Source organism: Enoplosus armatus, chromosome 19 (genome assembly GCF_043641665.1).
Source record: "Enoplosus armatus isolate fEnoArm2 chromosome 19, fEnoArm2.hap1, whole genome shotgun sequence".
NCBI lineage: Eukaryota > Metazoa > Chordata > Actinopteri > Centrarchiformes > Enoplosidae > Enoplosus > Enoplosus armatus.
Window position 1 is genome coordinate 14,511,892 of NC_092198.1, and position 17,144 is coordinate 14,529,035.

General features: G+C 43.5%; 1 protein-coding gene across 2 annotated transcripts in view; it reads right to left on the minus strand.

Annotated features, from left to right (window-relative positions):
* The window catches only part of LOC139302319 (protein eva-1 homolog C), a 68,299-nt gene that overhangs the window by 30,997 nt on the left and 20,158 nt on the right, over nt 1–17,144 (minus strand). For both annotated transcript variants that reach the window (XM_070925978.1, XM_070925979.1), the window contains exons 3-5: nt 16,353–16,476; nt 13,871–14,023; nt 5,693–5,836 (exon numbers count right to left, since the gene is read on the minus strand). In XM_070925978.1, the coding sequence (XP_070782079.1) occupies nt 5,693–5,836; nt 13,871–14,023; nt 16,353–16,476 (421 nt within the window). The remainder of the gene's footprint in view (nt 1–5,692; nt 5,837–13,870; nt 14,024–16,352; nt 16,477–17,144) is intronic.

Consider the following 17,144-nt stretch of genomic DNA (forward strand, 5'->3'; position numbering starts at 1 on the left):
CAAAGAAGATGAGGTTATACCACTCAAACTCAATGCCTTTTATGGGCATTGGCTGAACCAACCACAACCACTATTAATGCAACACACCGACACACACACACACACACACACAGGTCAGGTGAGGTCACGTGCTGTGTGTTTTCTCGCAGCAGTGTTTCTGAGAGTGCCAGCTGCGGCTGTTATTCCAGGGTTTCTGCAGAGTCAGGTTAGTGTTACGAGGCTGGGGAGCATTCAGAGAGGCCACTTCATTCCTTTCTGCTCGCTTCTCCACTCACTAAAATCAGACACACCACCACGGATCACACTTGGGTCAAAGACTGTCTTTTGAAACACCTTTTCTGGGGTCTTGGTTTGTTTTACCCTCATAAAATACCCAATGGGTAGGGTCGGCCATATGCTGTACAATGACGCAATGAGAGCCAGAATCCTCTGACGTTCACACTCAAGTATTTGAGGGTTAAGTTCGGCCATTTTCCTGTGATTGACACTCGACTTGGTACAATTGGATTCAGCCGTTTTGTTGTAAACCACACCCAGTCTGGCCGTGCATTCAGGTGAAAACATACTGAAAGAATTCTTTGTTCCTCTTCAGCTGACAAGGTGCAGCTTCAACGTATTACAGTGTACAGCCATTAACTTGCAGTATGACAGTGTAGTCAAAGGTGTAAAAAATGTACATGGCTGGCATTAAGACAGCACAAAAATACTTGGTTTACTGATTAACTAAAATGAGGGTTTTTTGCTGGATTTTTGTACTATAGTTTCCTGTTTCTTCTTCAACCAAGTTGATAATGAAATCACAACTTGTTAATCAGTCATACATCAAATCAAGCAACGTTTTCCAAGCAATATAGAAATGAGTCCAGAGGAATTACCCCGCAATTTTTCCTCTCTTTTTAATATTTTCCCCTGGCAATAAAAACACACAACAAAGTATGTAAATTGAAAGATCTTTATAAAGATGAGGATAAATTGCTCAGTTACAAAAGCCAACCTCACGTTCAAATCAAGTAGCTTAATATTTGAATCTACATAATCTTTCCAGATACTGGCCCTGAAAAAGGGAAAGTAACAAGCTCTCTAAATTGTGATGGTGATTGTCACCAACTTGAGATGGATGAAGCTGGAGGCTTTCAGGAAATAGTAGAGAAAAGGCATAAAACAACTTCGAGGTACGGACCATGCTCCAGGCCTAATGCAGTTTGCATGGGTGTTCATTTGTACATGTGTAGCAGCGCTAGTCTGTCCCCAAATGAGACCTGATTAGAGACTGTGGATCAGATTAGAGATGATGGAACCAGACAGCTTTTCCTTCCCAGTATAAATGTGTGTGTTTTTGCCTGTCCTCCAGTCTGCAGCTATAGGATGAGCTATAAGGGCGAATGATGGGGCCCAGCAGCAGCTACTGCCTGCCTGGCTGGACTGCAGTTCCACACAACTGGGCCAAAACAAACATCTTCCCCACAGTCTCTCTCTGCTGAAATGACATGAATGTGTGCGGGGGAGCCGGAGGAGTGTGCGACTTGCAGCGGCCACATGTGTACGTCAAGTATCTTTGTGCATGTATATTTGTGCGTATGTGCCTATGTGTATGTCTGCATAACCAATTGGGACAATCCAAACCCTCAAGCTTCTGAATTACATCTTTATCCTCCTCTATTTTCCCCTGTTACATCTAAATCAGCCCCCCAGAGCCACATGTAGGCAGCCAGAGCCTCCTACTCGGACTGTGTCCATTATAAACACCAGTAGCAGAGTCCAGTGACCACACCTCTGTCAGTCCCTGCAGTTTAGTCTCTGCAGTGTAACATTCCCCAAAATGAATGAAACCAGCTCCTACAGTATCTCATCTGCTAATGGAAAAGATGGAGGAAATATTAAACAAACATATAAACATAGCGATGTCTATGATCATGGCTGCTTTTTCTTTGATTCTGGGGGACAGGCACATATTACACTTAACATGTTCCAACTCCAACTGTACCTACGAAATTCAACATGTGTTTTTTGTTGAGTTTTGTGTGGAAATTGAAACATACCAAACAAACGAAGCAGGCCCAAAACAGTAGTAAATGTGTTGAGAATGATTTTCTTCTCCCAGACTGACCAACAAGTCCATTATTACAAACTTATTGTAGGATGTTATAATTTTATACTAGTTGAGATTTCAAGGTTTACAAAGATACCAAACATGCCTGAACTTGGGAGACTGAATTAAGAGGAAATGTCCTTAAAACACTTGTAAGAAATGTATATTGAACACCTATGTTTTCATTTAAAATCCATCTGCTGATGTAGATTGTGAGATATGATCAAAAGCTACACAACAGCTACTAAATGGACCTTGAGATGAGACTGTTTTGTCAAGAGAATCTTTCCACTTGATGTATAGTAATGGTTCAGCCAGTGTATATATGTATAATATGGGCTCATTATACTTTCATTAGGATTTTTTTAGGGATCCTATTTCCATCTTGAGGTTTCAACCCCAGGCTTGGAAATGCCTGTGTTCCACTGAGCCCCCCTTCTCCGAACCCAGATGCCATGTTAACCAGCTAAGTGCCGCAATTAATCCATTTCCTCCTCAGAAATTAGACCTGTTCATTAGGCTTTCCATAACCTTTTATCCCCCTGGAAGTCCGCTCTGCATGGTTCAAAAGAGTCTGTGTGGCTTGTTCAGGGTGATCCATTACACCGCAGTGAACACTCTGGAGGGGAAGCCTGCGAGGGAAGTTTAGGAGAGAGGCCTCCTCATCTTGATATAAAGTCTGAAGCTTTAATACCTCTCAAGGGAGGAAAAGACCTGTGCTCTGGGTAGGGAGGACATTGTCGGGGACTGACACAGGAAGGGGGAAAAAAGATTCTTCTAGATATGATCCGATTATGGTGGGTGTCCATAAATCATACTTTGTTGAATTAAGTTACATTGTGCTGTATGGTACAAAGACACACACATACAGAAGCAGGACGCCCTCAGGCTGTATCTCTTCATTCACAAGGCAGAGGAACGATGAATGATATTGTAGAGCTGCGGGACGGGCCTCAGAGGTCTGGCTGAGCAAGCTGTATAAATAGGACTCTTCCTACAGCTGTTATACCAACACATGCCCAAAAAGACACGCTTACACTGTGCATACAACATCAGCCGTGTTTTTATCAAACATGCAGATGGATACATGTTGCAAAGAGGCAGAATTTTTCATTAAGGCAGAGGGTTTCATTCAAACCCTGACAAAGTAACCAACACAACATTACAAGAAAGGAACTTCAAAGGGGGCCATATTAGAACCTGGCTTTTTGAAGAAAGGCCCCCGAGCAGGCTCATTCATCAGTTGCACTGAGGGTAAATATTTCCAAGTTCAGGCTATGAATAATTTGCAAGACAGAACTCATTGCTGCAGAACGTATTTTATCCTTCATCTTGTTGCGATAAAGAGATGTCAGACATTTAGAGCTGCGATCGGACTCCTGTCTTAAGTATTTTTTGACAAACAAACAAATCATAGGGACTTCCTCCAGGGGGAGTGGATGTAAATGAAGCCTGACAGTGGCGGCTGTGTGGAGTGTGTGTGATCTGCGGGGAGACTGACGGCAGGTTCCGGGCCATTTGCTGCTGTGTTATTGCTAAAGAACAAGTCCACCCCTGGGGCTGTGTGAGGAAGACGCTGGAGCTCAGAGGGTTGATGGCTTTATAAATCACAGGCAAGCTGAGGCCGATATTGTGAATCAAACACGTACTCATGCCTGCCTGTGTGCGCGCAGTGCACCCAAACACCAACCCATACACATGCTCAACACATGCTCACGCACACATACACACTCATAAAAAGCTGTTTCCTAGATTGTTTTATTCTTGGCAGGCAGCAAAAGCCCCTAAAATAGCACTTAGGTCATCATGGGACAGTAAAGAGTCGAAGTGGGTTAACACCTCCTTCAGGCAGAGTGGCCCATGCTACACATTTAGTGGTACAGAAACTCACACACTCAAAGACAGAGAGTTCACTTCATGGATTTTAAAACAAAATCATACTTTTGTAACCATTCTTACTCTAAAACACCCACTGATACAAGTACATACATTTCTGCCAATCAAAGGTAATTATTTATTCACTCATTCACTATCCATGAATTCATGAATGAATCAATCACTTTGTAAGTAGATGCAACTTTTTTCAGGTGGAAGAAAACATTGTACAGACGACCACACACACACACACACACACACACACACACACATGGACATAAATGCAACTGATCATGTGGAGACAGACATCCTCTGTCCCCTACTCTGACACAAATGGGGTCAATCCTACACACACTCAACCACCAATGAAAGAGGATCCCCTGAAATTACCACTTTGCTGGAGCCTGGAGCAACCAGTGACTTCACGTCTACAGCAGCTAGACTGATTTACTCCCGTTCAACCCTCTCGACTCCCACCGCAGCCGAAGAAAACCCATCTCTTACCCCCTCGCAGCACGTTCCTCTATCTGTTGAACATTTACACCTTCTCACATCCCATGTGTACCCTGCAAACAGTCACACATTTACTCTGCGCCAGAGCTGTTAGGAGAGTACGTTGTGTTATCAGCAACAGATAAGCGAGGTCAGACAGAGATTCAAGCCAAACGACTCCATAAACACAGCTGAGCGCTCTGCATATCCTTGTCTGCACTGACCGGTTCTTACTGCGATAAAAGGATGGATGGATTCTTGGACAACAATCTGACAAACACACAGCATTTTGGAGACAATGGACTGGGTGGTGGATCTTCAATACCAGACAACAAAGCCATAAACTGTGATCAGGACTTCAGAATGATAATTCAGCCCATGTGCAAATGCAAGCGTTGAGAATATTCATTTACAGTCCTACCAGGCGCATAATAGTGATTTTCAGGCCAAGTGGGAAGTGAGCAGACACAGATCTCATAAAATCCCACCCTTAGAATCAGAGCTAAAAAATTACATTGAAAGGGCAAGTGAAACCGTCGTCCTAGTCTGGATCTGGGTTTATGTGCCAGTTGTTTTGGTGGGTATGAGAGGCTCCAGGCCATGGTGTTGATTGATCAATTCCTGGTGCTAGAGGCGCCTGGATACTGTGTGTGTGTGTGTGTGTGTGTGTGTGTGTGTGTGTGCGCACGTCTCCAAGCGTGTGGGTAATGAATTACAGCCTTGACAGGTCAGGATTAGCCCAGGGGTGGGGAACAGATAAAAAGGAAGCCCATCATTCTCCCTCATCCGCACAGACGAAAAGTCAAAACAGAAGATACAAAGGCAAAGTTGTTTTAGGGAGTGTCCTGTTTGAACAACTTCTGGTCTAAAAAGTGATTCATACTCTTAATACACTCTGTCCCTTAATGCAATTCTTGAATTTAATTTCAAAGTAAATAGAAGAGTACTGTAAACTAGCAGGACAATATTTCCACAGAGGGTATCATAATACAAATTAGTCCACTTATTATTGTCCACTGGTAGAGAGGTCCATATTGTAAGACTCTTTGCACCAATTGCATCATCATCATCATCATCATCCCTTGAAAATCATATCATTCTTCTCTGAGTATAACAGAGCCCATTTTAGAGCTAGTGACTCTGAGACATAGGGCCAAAACATCTGATCAGTGAGCGAACATCACCCCCTGGTGGTGAGAAAATGAAGCCCTCAGTAAAAGGTGTGCTGGGACTCACCACAGGTGTAGATGACACTGAGGTACTTCCTGGTGCCAGAGTAACACGGATCTCCAAAGTCTCTGGTGGAGGCTCGAACCAGACAGCTTTTCTTTCCCTGACAGCGGGCAGTCAGAACCTGCAGAGCCACAGACGACTGGCAGTCTGACAGGAAGACAGAGAGACATTATTTTATTTATCAGACATCCAGACTGATGCAAAAATAACGGTTTACTAATAACATGATTACAAAATTTAAAAGAGAGGGGTTTCTACTTTTATACCTTTACTGGTGACACTTTATTTTATGGTCCATAGGAATATAAATTCCTAGAAGGGAACCGATATATTAACTTCTTAGGAAGGAAGACTGTGAAATTTGGTATTAATTAAAGTTGAAAATGGATTATAAATTAGTCAATCCACAAGAAATTAATTAGCAAATGGTCTTCTATTATAGTAAGTCTGTCTCCAAACATTTTCTCAGTGTTCCCTATAGTTGGTACCAAATTACACAGTTCTCCTGGGAAATTAAGACCTGTAAAATACAGCGTTTTCCATATTTTCATATCAGAATGAAACATTTATTTTACTTTATTAGTTTATTTGGCAAGAACAGCGCTCATTGATCAACAGGGAAAAAAAACGAGTTCAAAAGACACAAAGCATCAACGAGACAGAGATAAACTGCTAATTACAAGTTTATATTGTAATATAGTCTCATCCAATCACAATGCATTGCCAGAAGCAGAGTCTACATAAGATATATTGAACGTTCATATTGCATACGAGTATCTTACTACCTTGCTGTAGAGTGTTTGATGGACAAGTAGCACTTCAGGCACAAAGGGACTACATGAGTCTCTGTCAGCTACAACAGAGATGGACACACACACACACACACACACACACACACACACACACACACACACACACACACACACACACACACACACACACACATACATACATAGAGAGCAAAGGGAGATCTCACACACTCCTTCCCCATAGAGGCTTTCTCAGCTCCCATGCTGGAGCCTCTATCCACATCAGACCCACATACAGAAACCTTACTGGGGCCTCACATTGTCTAAAGGATACCTGATCCAACGTGTGTGTGTGTGTGTGTGTGTGTGTGTGTGTGTGTGTGTGTGTGTGTGTGTGTGTGTGTGTGTGTGTGTGTGTGTGTGCGCGTGTGTGTGTATGTGTGAGTGTTTGTGTATGGAGACCAGACAGAGTAATGGATGTGGCTCTCATACATCATCACTAAGAACCCGCCAGCTCCTCCAGACCCTCTCTCCGGCAGCTCTCGTCCTCTGGGGAGCGTGGACGGACAGCTGAGGCTCTTCTCTTTCCTTTTTTTCCCACTCTCACTTCCTTCCTCTCTCATATTAATAATGAGGCTACATAAGATGATATGCTGACCCGCTGTGCTCGCAAACTTTATAATGAACTTCTTAGAACTCATGAAGCCAGGTTTACACGGCCATATTTTAACACACATCATTTTAACGTAGCGCTACAACAAACAATGGTTTTCATAATGGATTCATCTGCTGATTATTCTCTTGCTTTTTGGTCTGGAAATGATCAGATCATGATTCGAACGAATAGAGTATTATTGTTTGTTGTTCATGGTATGTGTTGCTAGGCAAAATGATCTGTTTGAGGAGAGGATTGTAGGGCTGTTGATTGATGATGATGGCTAAAATAACAATCACAATTAATTTTAGTTTTCAGCTCATTTATTTTACCTCTATAAACCTGTGGCTGCAAACTCATTATACAGTATAATTATATAGTTATTATATAGTACAATGTAATTATACTCTAAATTGTGTAACTCTGGTGTGATCCGTATTTAATGTTCCACCTCATGGACTTCAGGGACACCCCAAATTGAGGTGAGAGGAGCACTAATAAAGTCGGAAGAACCTCCTGCTGAGTCTTGTGGGAATGTGGATGGGCCGGGGGGGGTTCCACACGGATGCCCCCCAGGCCCCTACGGTCCATCTAACCCCTAAAAACAACACAAGGAGATGATCCTTTGAAAGTGGACACTGGGCTCTCGCACTGTCTGCCCTGGTGGGCCTCAAAAGAGAGAGCGAGAGATCAGAAAGGTAAAGGGAACAGGCTGGTTTAAGGCTTCACACGTCGACAGGCCACAACAAATTATGGAACAGGTCAAAGGGCAAATGTCCCAGTCAGGGAGTGAAAGAGGGCAATCCAGTGGTCATGCAGATTGTCAACATGGGGAATTCATTGAGTGGTCCATAACTGTGCAGTCCTGCATTAGATCAGAATCAAGGGCCACCCTTTATTTCCTGATAATGATTGTGTTCATAGTGAAGCCAGATCAAAGACTATGTGTAGAGAGCTTCTTAAGAATGTGAATGTGAATCGACGTTTGTGCATTTGGACGTGGTTCGGGGGACAGTCGGACTCTCCCCAGCTGGAGCCGACACCCTGGAATTCCCAACCAGGACGTAGTGAGGTTGAAGCCTGTGGGAACCAGTGAGTGTAACTGGATAACTAGTCAGACACCTCAAAGGTTAGACAGTTCCCACTGTTGCTTAAAAACACATGTGGATTCACTGATAGCGACTGATGAGGAGCATTCACAAGCTGCTTCATCTGCAAACGGTGGTTCAGGAAAACACTGTGCTTTAATTTCTCTCTTCTCCTCCCCAGAGGGCTCGTTTGAGCTGGTGTGCTACGCTGAAAACTTTCCTCTGACAACGGGGTCCACTGACAGACAGGCCCCCATTAGCTGCAGCTTTGATTCCGTGACTGGGTGATTAGTTGAGCAGGGGGGCCCACGGAGGAACGGGTAGGGCTGGGGGGGAAACAGATAGAGACTTCAAGAGACAAGAGGATGGAGACACACACATTTATTCTTTGTCCACTGGCTGTCCATGCCTATATGTGCGCACACACACAGTGTTTCTATGTAGCTTAAAAGAACATTCCTCAGGGTCTGACCTCCTCTGGCTCTCATTAGCGGCTTTAACACAGACAGTCCTCTCTCCCTCACACACACACAACACACACACACACACACACACACACACACACACACACACACACACACACACACACACACACACACACACACACACACACACACACACACACACACACTCACACAGGGGAATAGGCATGCATTACCCTGGATATCGCTAACCTTTACCCTCAACCACCTCCGAGCCCGTGCACCCACCCTCTAGCCTCCACTCGCACAACAAGAACAGGCCTGTGGTTCAGAAGAGAAGGTCCACAGTCAAGAGGAGCAGTGACTGAGTGAAAGGGAGGAGTTTCCTGGACAAACACACACACACACACACACACACACACACACACACACACGTATTCTCACTCATGACTGATCACAGGTCACATACAGAAAACCACAAACAAAAAAAACACAAAAAGACACAAAAGTTACTACCTGCTAAAACAGAACACTTCTAGGTTGAGAAACCTTCAGCTGACGTCTTCCTCTCTGTCTTGCATGCATTTGAAGTGTTTGTGTTGATGTGCTACCCTGTACCAGCAGCACCTCTTTGTTTTTCAGCTCCTTTTCGTCACATCCGTCATCCGTCACACATCTAACTTTCTGCTTGCTCAAAACCAGCATCAGCCTTGGATTCTGTCTTCACCATGAATCCATCAGTTTTCTCACTTCCACAGAATTATTTTAACATGATGCCATAATTTCACAAAGCAACAGCATAACAATAATATCACGTGTGTAGTGGTGGTTTCGTTTGTCACAGAGCCCTTATATTAAGACTAACTGTAGGGTAGTATATGCTGGTGGACTGAGTGAGTGTCAAACAAATTCAAAAGACAGCTTGTGTGTTTGCCCCTAACATGAAAACACATCCTGAGCACGTACAAATCCAGGCACACAAACCTACCCACCCACACACACATGCAGCACACATCCACATCAACCTTTCCCAGAAAATTGTCGCAGCAACGCTCCATAACAATCCTCCAGGTATTCCACCCACGCACACCTTTCCTGGAATTTCCAAGACAATAGGAGGAGAAACTTGTCAAAAGTTCTCATCTCCTCTTCTACTGTGACTCACCTGCAACACGTATCATTTGATAGGGAGGCTTAAGTCATTGTTGTTGAGGGATTAAAAGTCTTTGTATGATCGAAAAGTGGCTTTCAGATGCCGTGATGGGGTGAGTGGACCTGCACGTGCCAAGGGCTTTTTGTGAATGCCATTAATGAATTTGAAACCACTCTCCCATACACACACATTTACTGTAAATGGCCTATTTTCACTTTACTGTAACACAGTGAATTTGAATATTACAGTATAGTTAAAACTAAGTGTTCAGCAGAAGACACACAGCATATAAAGGTGTGCACGCACATCTTCAGCTTTGTTTGTAAGTTGATTACTCGAGTCAGAAGCACTTGGTACCAAAACAGTCAACCCTGCGCATGTGTGTTACCACTGACAACATGTCACTTCATATATTCAAACACCACATCTGAATTCTAATCAGAGGTGACACTTGCATGAACCTGTTATCCTGGAAAACATATGCAGGGTGAAATTCTTGGTAGCCGGACTACAAACGTCAGGGATGTTATTTTAGAGTTTTTATTCACCACCAAGACTTAAGTTACTGAAATCTGTCAACTACTGCTGAAGCTGGACTATAGTTACTCTTCCAGGACAGATTTAAACACATAGAACTGCACATTTTATCTAATCTGCAAAGTCCAAAACAACACAAACATCCTGCTACTTATCTGCTCTGTAAGCATCAAAGTCAGAGAGAAGTGCAGATAGAGTTACAGAGAAGCAGCTTGCACCCTAACAACTGGAAGAGGCTTCCAAAAGCCAAGTGTTAAATTTGAACTGCAGCTGTGCATGTTCAGCTTTTAAAAGCTACTGTGATCACATGAGAGACCAACAAGTCTGTGCTTACAGTTTCAAACATTCTGTGGGCCTCGTCTGAAGCACATACTCAAAAGTGAAAGTGCAGTGTGGCCTTCAAAAAAAAAAAAAAGCAGTCTGAGACCCTGCATGCCAAGCATGGGGGGCTATTTAGATGTCAAGAGGTGTGTGTGATGGTAATGGGGCAGATGAGAGAGGAGGGCTGAAGCAGGCCCCTTTGCTTTGAGGATTCTCCATCTACGCCAAGACCTGTCCAACTCCAGCACTCCCACCCCACCCCAAAACCAAGGAGCAGACAAGATCAAAGAGGTCTTACTTTTGTGCGCACATGCCTGTGTACGCACTTGTTTTTGTCTGCTATACTTTTCCAGGGCTTTGGATTCAAAAAGCAACCAGATAGCTAGCTGCTCTCCATGGTGGTAAATGGGCAGCAAAATTCACAAGCTAAATACGGTTTGTCGACTAAAAGAAAATGGTTGGTTTTCAGACAATGTCGCCAGCAAGTCAAAGAAAAATCGACCTCTATCTGGCAGGTTGCTAAGGATTGCTAAGGATAAAACAGAAACAGAAGATGTAAGGAGAAAAAAAATATACAGCAATTCCCTGCTGCTGTACACTGTAATGTCTTTCTAACTGACACTACACGTAGTTCACCTGGGCAGGTGCAGCCAGCTGTGTGAGTTCAGCTGTTGATTTCACACCTCAGGCAGCGGTGAGGTTGCCAGGACGGTGCGGTTTAGGAGATTACTTTAACCTACCTTGTTGGCACATTCAAACACACATTTAAAGAGACAAAATAGGTACAAAACAAATGTGACTGCCAAGGTGAAGACATGCAGAGCCACAAACACACACACACACACACACACACACACACACACACGTGTGAGCCACCATACCAACTTGGACGGGAGGGCAAAAAGAGTGGGGAAAAGCATTTAAAAATAATTAACGGTGTGTGTCTGAGCTGTCACTCAAGACACCCTAACTTCCTGCTGCTGGTGACATGAGAGCCACATGAAAGACGGAGCTGACAGGGGAAATCCCACTCGGGCACCGCTAGACTGTCTGGAACAGCCTGAGGAGGTGTTTGTGGGTGGTTGAATGAAGTGTGTATACACATGTGTGTGTATGTGATAGAGAGACAGAAAAGAGTACCATATAATAGATGAACAGGAACAACAAGGCGTTTGTGTACGTCTGAGTGTACAGCTGATGTAAACACACACAAGGTTAACATGTGATTTGACAGTAAACACCACTTCTCCTCTGCTCTAATCTCTGCCTTTGTACGACTGTAACAGTAGAGTCCATTTTCCATCAATGCTGGGAGAACTCAGCTACTGTATTTAATCCTGAGCCTGAAACCAGATATCAGGCCAGCCCTGTCTCACCCACTACACCTACCTGTCGCACATTCCTGGTCCACCTGCACGCGGAGGACTGGCTGAGGTTGCTTCAAAGCAGCCCTCAATGCTCATAAAGAATACAATAACACACACACACAGACGCATACACACTCACACAATGCCATTCTTTATATCTGTCTCTGACTACCCGGTGACTGACGCCTCTGTCGGCCTTTCAACCCCGTCCTGTCACCTGTCGTAAAGAAGGTAACACACACACACACAAACACAGGACACGTCCGTAGTGAATCATGACGAATAACATTTAGCTTTCCTTCACAGCTTTATACAAGCTGTTTCTAGCGCACACTCATGCAAACACGCACCAGTTAACATACACCTGCTCGGGCTACTTATTTACAAGCGCAAGCCTCAGTGTCCATTTCCTTCTATACATTAATGAAACAAATAGACAGCGCAGACTAAAGCGAAATAAATGAGCCGCCCAGCAAAGAGGCCAGGGCCACCACAGTAGCTATGGTTAGACTAATACTTGTCATGGATCCAAGCTTGGAGTCATTAACATTCCCCTAAACAAGGGCGAGGGTACATCTGGATATCCTGTGCACTCACACACACACACATACATACTTGGAGGGAACCCAATACTGTCCCTTTTCTACGGGCCAAACTCTGCGCTTTGGATGACAGAGACACCTGATCTACATTCCACCCCAATTCCCCTGGCAATCTGTGTGTGTGTGTTAACCTGAGCTTGAGTGGTGGTTTTATATATCTCAGCATGCTTTCCTAACAAGATGAAGACATGCTAAACGGTGATATGTTTCTAAAAGTTAAATCATGAATCACTAATCCCAGTGGAACCGTGTAAACAGTCGACATCGAGGATGGGTGTGGCAGGCCAGCGTTTGCTCCAGAGCCTCTGAGGCAAAGACGTTTGTAGAGGAGCTGTAAAATCTGCCAAACCACAACAGCATCGCCCAAGTCAAAGAAGGAGAGATTCAACAGGAGTGATGAGCCTGGCAACGCTTGTGTAGCTCTCTTTGTGGTTCAGACGTGTTCGAGTGCCGACGTGTAAAACTCATCAATAAGAATGTTTCGTTTCCCCCATCGGCTGGATGCATAATGACGCCTGGTATGTTTTGCTCAGACAAATCTTGGCAAAAAGAACAAATCAAAGCCCAGAGTGACCTGAAGTTCCCCTCTCCCAAATCATTAATATGTATAAGAACATTAGCAGGACAAGGAGACTCATTTGAACAAAATGCAAACGCATGCAGACTTGATTTGCATTCCCAGCTTGTGTCTTTATGTAAGAAATCTCATTCCTCTCCTGACCTCAGACTGACCCCAAAACTGATGCTATGACCAGAGTGAATGATAATAATGACAAAGAGTATTGATGTTAATAGGATGATTATCACCCCTTGCCCACCCTTTCAAGCGGATGCTCAGTTAAGATCACTACAAAACAGCACCCTGGGGCCTGATAGGAATACAGTGTCTTGCAGCACCAGGAGCCAGGATTGGGTTGCACTAGCTATTCATAAATTCATTTCTAAGTTTTGTGTGTAAAGTTCTTACTAAACTCTTAGTAAATAATAAAATGAAATAAATAAAATATGTGTAAATCTGTTGCTAGGAAACATCTGTGCGCCATACAATCAAAAGCTAACTATGTAACAGGAAGTCACTGTAGCATCACAAACTGTAACACTGCCAAAAATAAAGGTTTCAGAAGATGATATGTTAAACTTAACATGCCAAACCTGTTAACTTACAAATTACCTCTTTTAATCTTCAGGCTAACTTAACTAACTTAAGAAGTGTTGTAGAAATGTAGCTTCTCAGCCACCCGACTATCTTGCTACCCCCCAGTGTGAGGGAGTGAGAGGGTGCCTCACCTACTGACGGGGCCCTTCTGTGGTGCAGGGGACACTCCAGGGTGCCCTGTTGAGTTCGGCCAAACATGGCAGAGTAAACAGCGATCTGCATACCCCGTTTGCAGCTCAGCCTCATCCTCTCCTCCTCGCAGACCACTTTACTCTTATACTCGTCTGGAGATGGGGGAGAGAGAGGAGGTAAACTGTTACACATATCAAAAAAAGCAAAACCAAAAGACCAGTTTCTTCCCAAAAGTATTGTATCCAAACAAACAATGTAACTCAAATCTGAACTAATGAAATACAGTGTGATTTGAGGCATGTAGAGCTGAAATAACTAAAAAAAAATAAGTAATAAAGAATTTTTAATTTATGGATATTCCATTTATTGATAAAATATTAGCTTTCTATGTGATTTGATCCATAAAACACTGTGATAAACAAAATCTTTGAGCTGGCAGATAATCATTCAATTAACTCCATGTCTTGCCTTGTTGGTAAGACATTAATCTATTGGTTCTCTTTACTTCAAAAATTACATTTTCAGACTAAAAGAGTATTTGCAAATTATTTCGACATTTTTTCCGTCTTTCTTTTTTGGATCAAACCTCTGTAGAGCAGCTTTTAATAAGCACAGAAAGCAGAGGCCTGACAAAAGGCTCCATTTGATGGAAACAGGCAGAAACAGAGGTGGAGTTGCTCAGTGGACATGTAGAGCCACGCAGAGGCATTCCTCACACACATCCAGCCACAGTGACCTGTGACAGCCGGAGCAGCTCCACTGGCCAGCAAATAAAAACACAACAGCAGCCGCTCCTACGTCCATGAGAGTGGAACAGGAATGCAGAAAGAAGCGAGAGGAAGAGAGCAGAGAAAAAGGGGGCAGGACTGGTTTGTTATATCTCTTGGTGATGGATTCACTCTTGTTCGCTCTCACTAACCCTCCCTTTCTCCTTCACTTCCTCCATCCTCCATCCACCTCTCCTTTCAGAGGCAGTGACACCTGCCCGTTGCACCTCACTAACACCCCATGTGGCCTTTCTCTCTTCCCCTGAGAAGTCATTGGTTAAGTGACAGTGAACAAAGAGCTGTTGATTGGCCCCGGGGTCCGGTGGAGAAAGAAAAAGTGGGGAGGGCAGGAGGATCAGTGGATTAATGCCCACTTCTGGTCACTCTAGTGTGAACTGCTGCACAGCTCAGTGCGGCTCGGCTCAGCACAGCACTGAGCCGTGAATGGAGACCAGAATCTGGGTGGGATTATTGAACTGTTGTGGCTCCCCTCTGGAGTGATACTCTTAGCTTCCTGGCTCACAGAGAGAGGGAAGGAGAGGGATTAAGAGAGAAGCACGCAAAGATTGTTTTTTTTTTCTTCTTTTAAATGAAGGAAGATGGCAGAATCAGGAAAGACTCTTGATACTGTGACATTTGATTCATTATGGTCAACAAATCTCATGAAAATACCAAAAGTAATCAATTGATCCGCCTAACAAGTATTGACTGTGCAGCAGAAACCTGATTTAGCACCTTCCTCCATTGTTGTTGTCCGTCACCTCCTTCATTTACCTTCATATAGATTCATGTAACACATTCAAATGAGGAAGACAAATATGTATTTTGGTATAAAATGAATTTAAAGTCAGCATTAGAAGCAGACTAATCAAACCTGACATTTATAATAGTTTTCTTATGCTGCTCTGTCACATTTCAGTGTATTTCATTGCTGACAATTTCCGCGAAAATCAACTATTCATGTGACGGACATTGGTTGAAAGGAGGATGATCACTACAAAACAACACTTCTCCTAGCTCGAATAATAATAATCTGATGCTTTAGATATTGCTACAGGTCAGACCAATGGTTGATCAGTTAAAGAGGAGGATGTTAGCCAAGCTGACATCCATCATGGACAACACCTCTCACCCCCTGCATGAGACTGTGGGGGCCCTGAGCAGCTCCTTCAGCAGCAGACTGTTACACCCACAGTGTAAGATGGAGCGCTACCGCAGGTCGTTCATTCCTACGGCTATAAGACTGTTTAACTGCACATAAATCTGCACAATTTGTACATACTTGTTTACATAATTTTTCCGTGTATATATTTATTTTTGTCCCCCATATTTTTTATATCTGTATTTATTATTTGTATATTGTTTTTTCTTTAAAAAAAAAATACTTCTAATTCTTATTGACCCAGTGCTGTCTGCTGTGTGTTTCTGCACCTTTCTGTCCTTGCTGCTGTGACGTGTAAATTTCCCCGCTGTGGGATAAATAAAAGTCTAAGTAAAACTTCCGCTGTACACAATTCAACCAGAGTGTGGACATGGATTTCCTTTGACTGTTAATGTTGTAATTCAGTTTGTTTCAAGTGCAAATCAAGTGACCCCTGGTGTATTTTGGACTGAATGTGGAGGTGTGTGAGAAAAGAGAAAAAAAAAAAGTCCCAGCACAGAGAGGGACAGAAATGTGTGTCACTGTCAGGATTTGAGGCGATGAGGGACTTACTAGGTCTGCATTTGTACCAGACAATGAGGTATTTACTGCTGCCAGGACACTGGTCGGTCCCAAACACGCGGCTGTTGACAAGGACTTGACAGCTCCTTCTGTCCTGGCACTCGTCCAGCATTTTCTAAAGAAGGAAAGAGTGACAGAGAGCGGGAGAAGACCAAAGGGAGGTTTAGAGGGAGGACAATAAGCCAACGATGGTGAGACCAGCAGCAGGCAAACCTAAAACCACTTCAAACAGGCTGCTTATGGCCATGGGAATATGGAGGAGAGGAGCAGGTAAGAGAATGGGGGAAAGAAAGCTCCACTCCACTCATTTCCTGGCATCCTTTTGCTTCTCTAGTTTCATCTTCTTTAGCCGGCTGTAACCCAGGTGAGCACATTCCAGCACAATACATTCTCCCGTACTGAAATCCCATTCGCTGGAGGAATGACTGAGTGGATTCTTCCCCAAATTTAATATAAAAGGAGGGATATTTTACAGAGCAGAGGGGAAAATAAGGGATATGCATTTCCCCCTAAAACACACCAAATACATACGCAGGTCTTCACTGAGTGAATTTAACAATTAATGTATGTACATTTAGAGGATAAGCCTGGTGATATCCCATGAAAAACAGCAATAAATTTATCATACAGTAGAGCTGAGCCTGATTTAACTTATTTCTCTGTGCCGTAGACCTCCATTGTTGTCCATATCCATTGTTGTCAGCTGATGTAGTTTATTTTGAGTCAGTCTCACATACACCTGCTGGAAATACTCACCAAAGCTCCAAATCCAGGGCTGAAAAT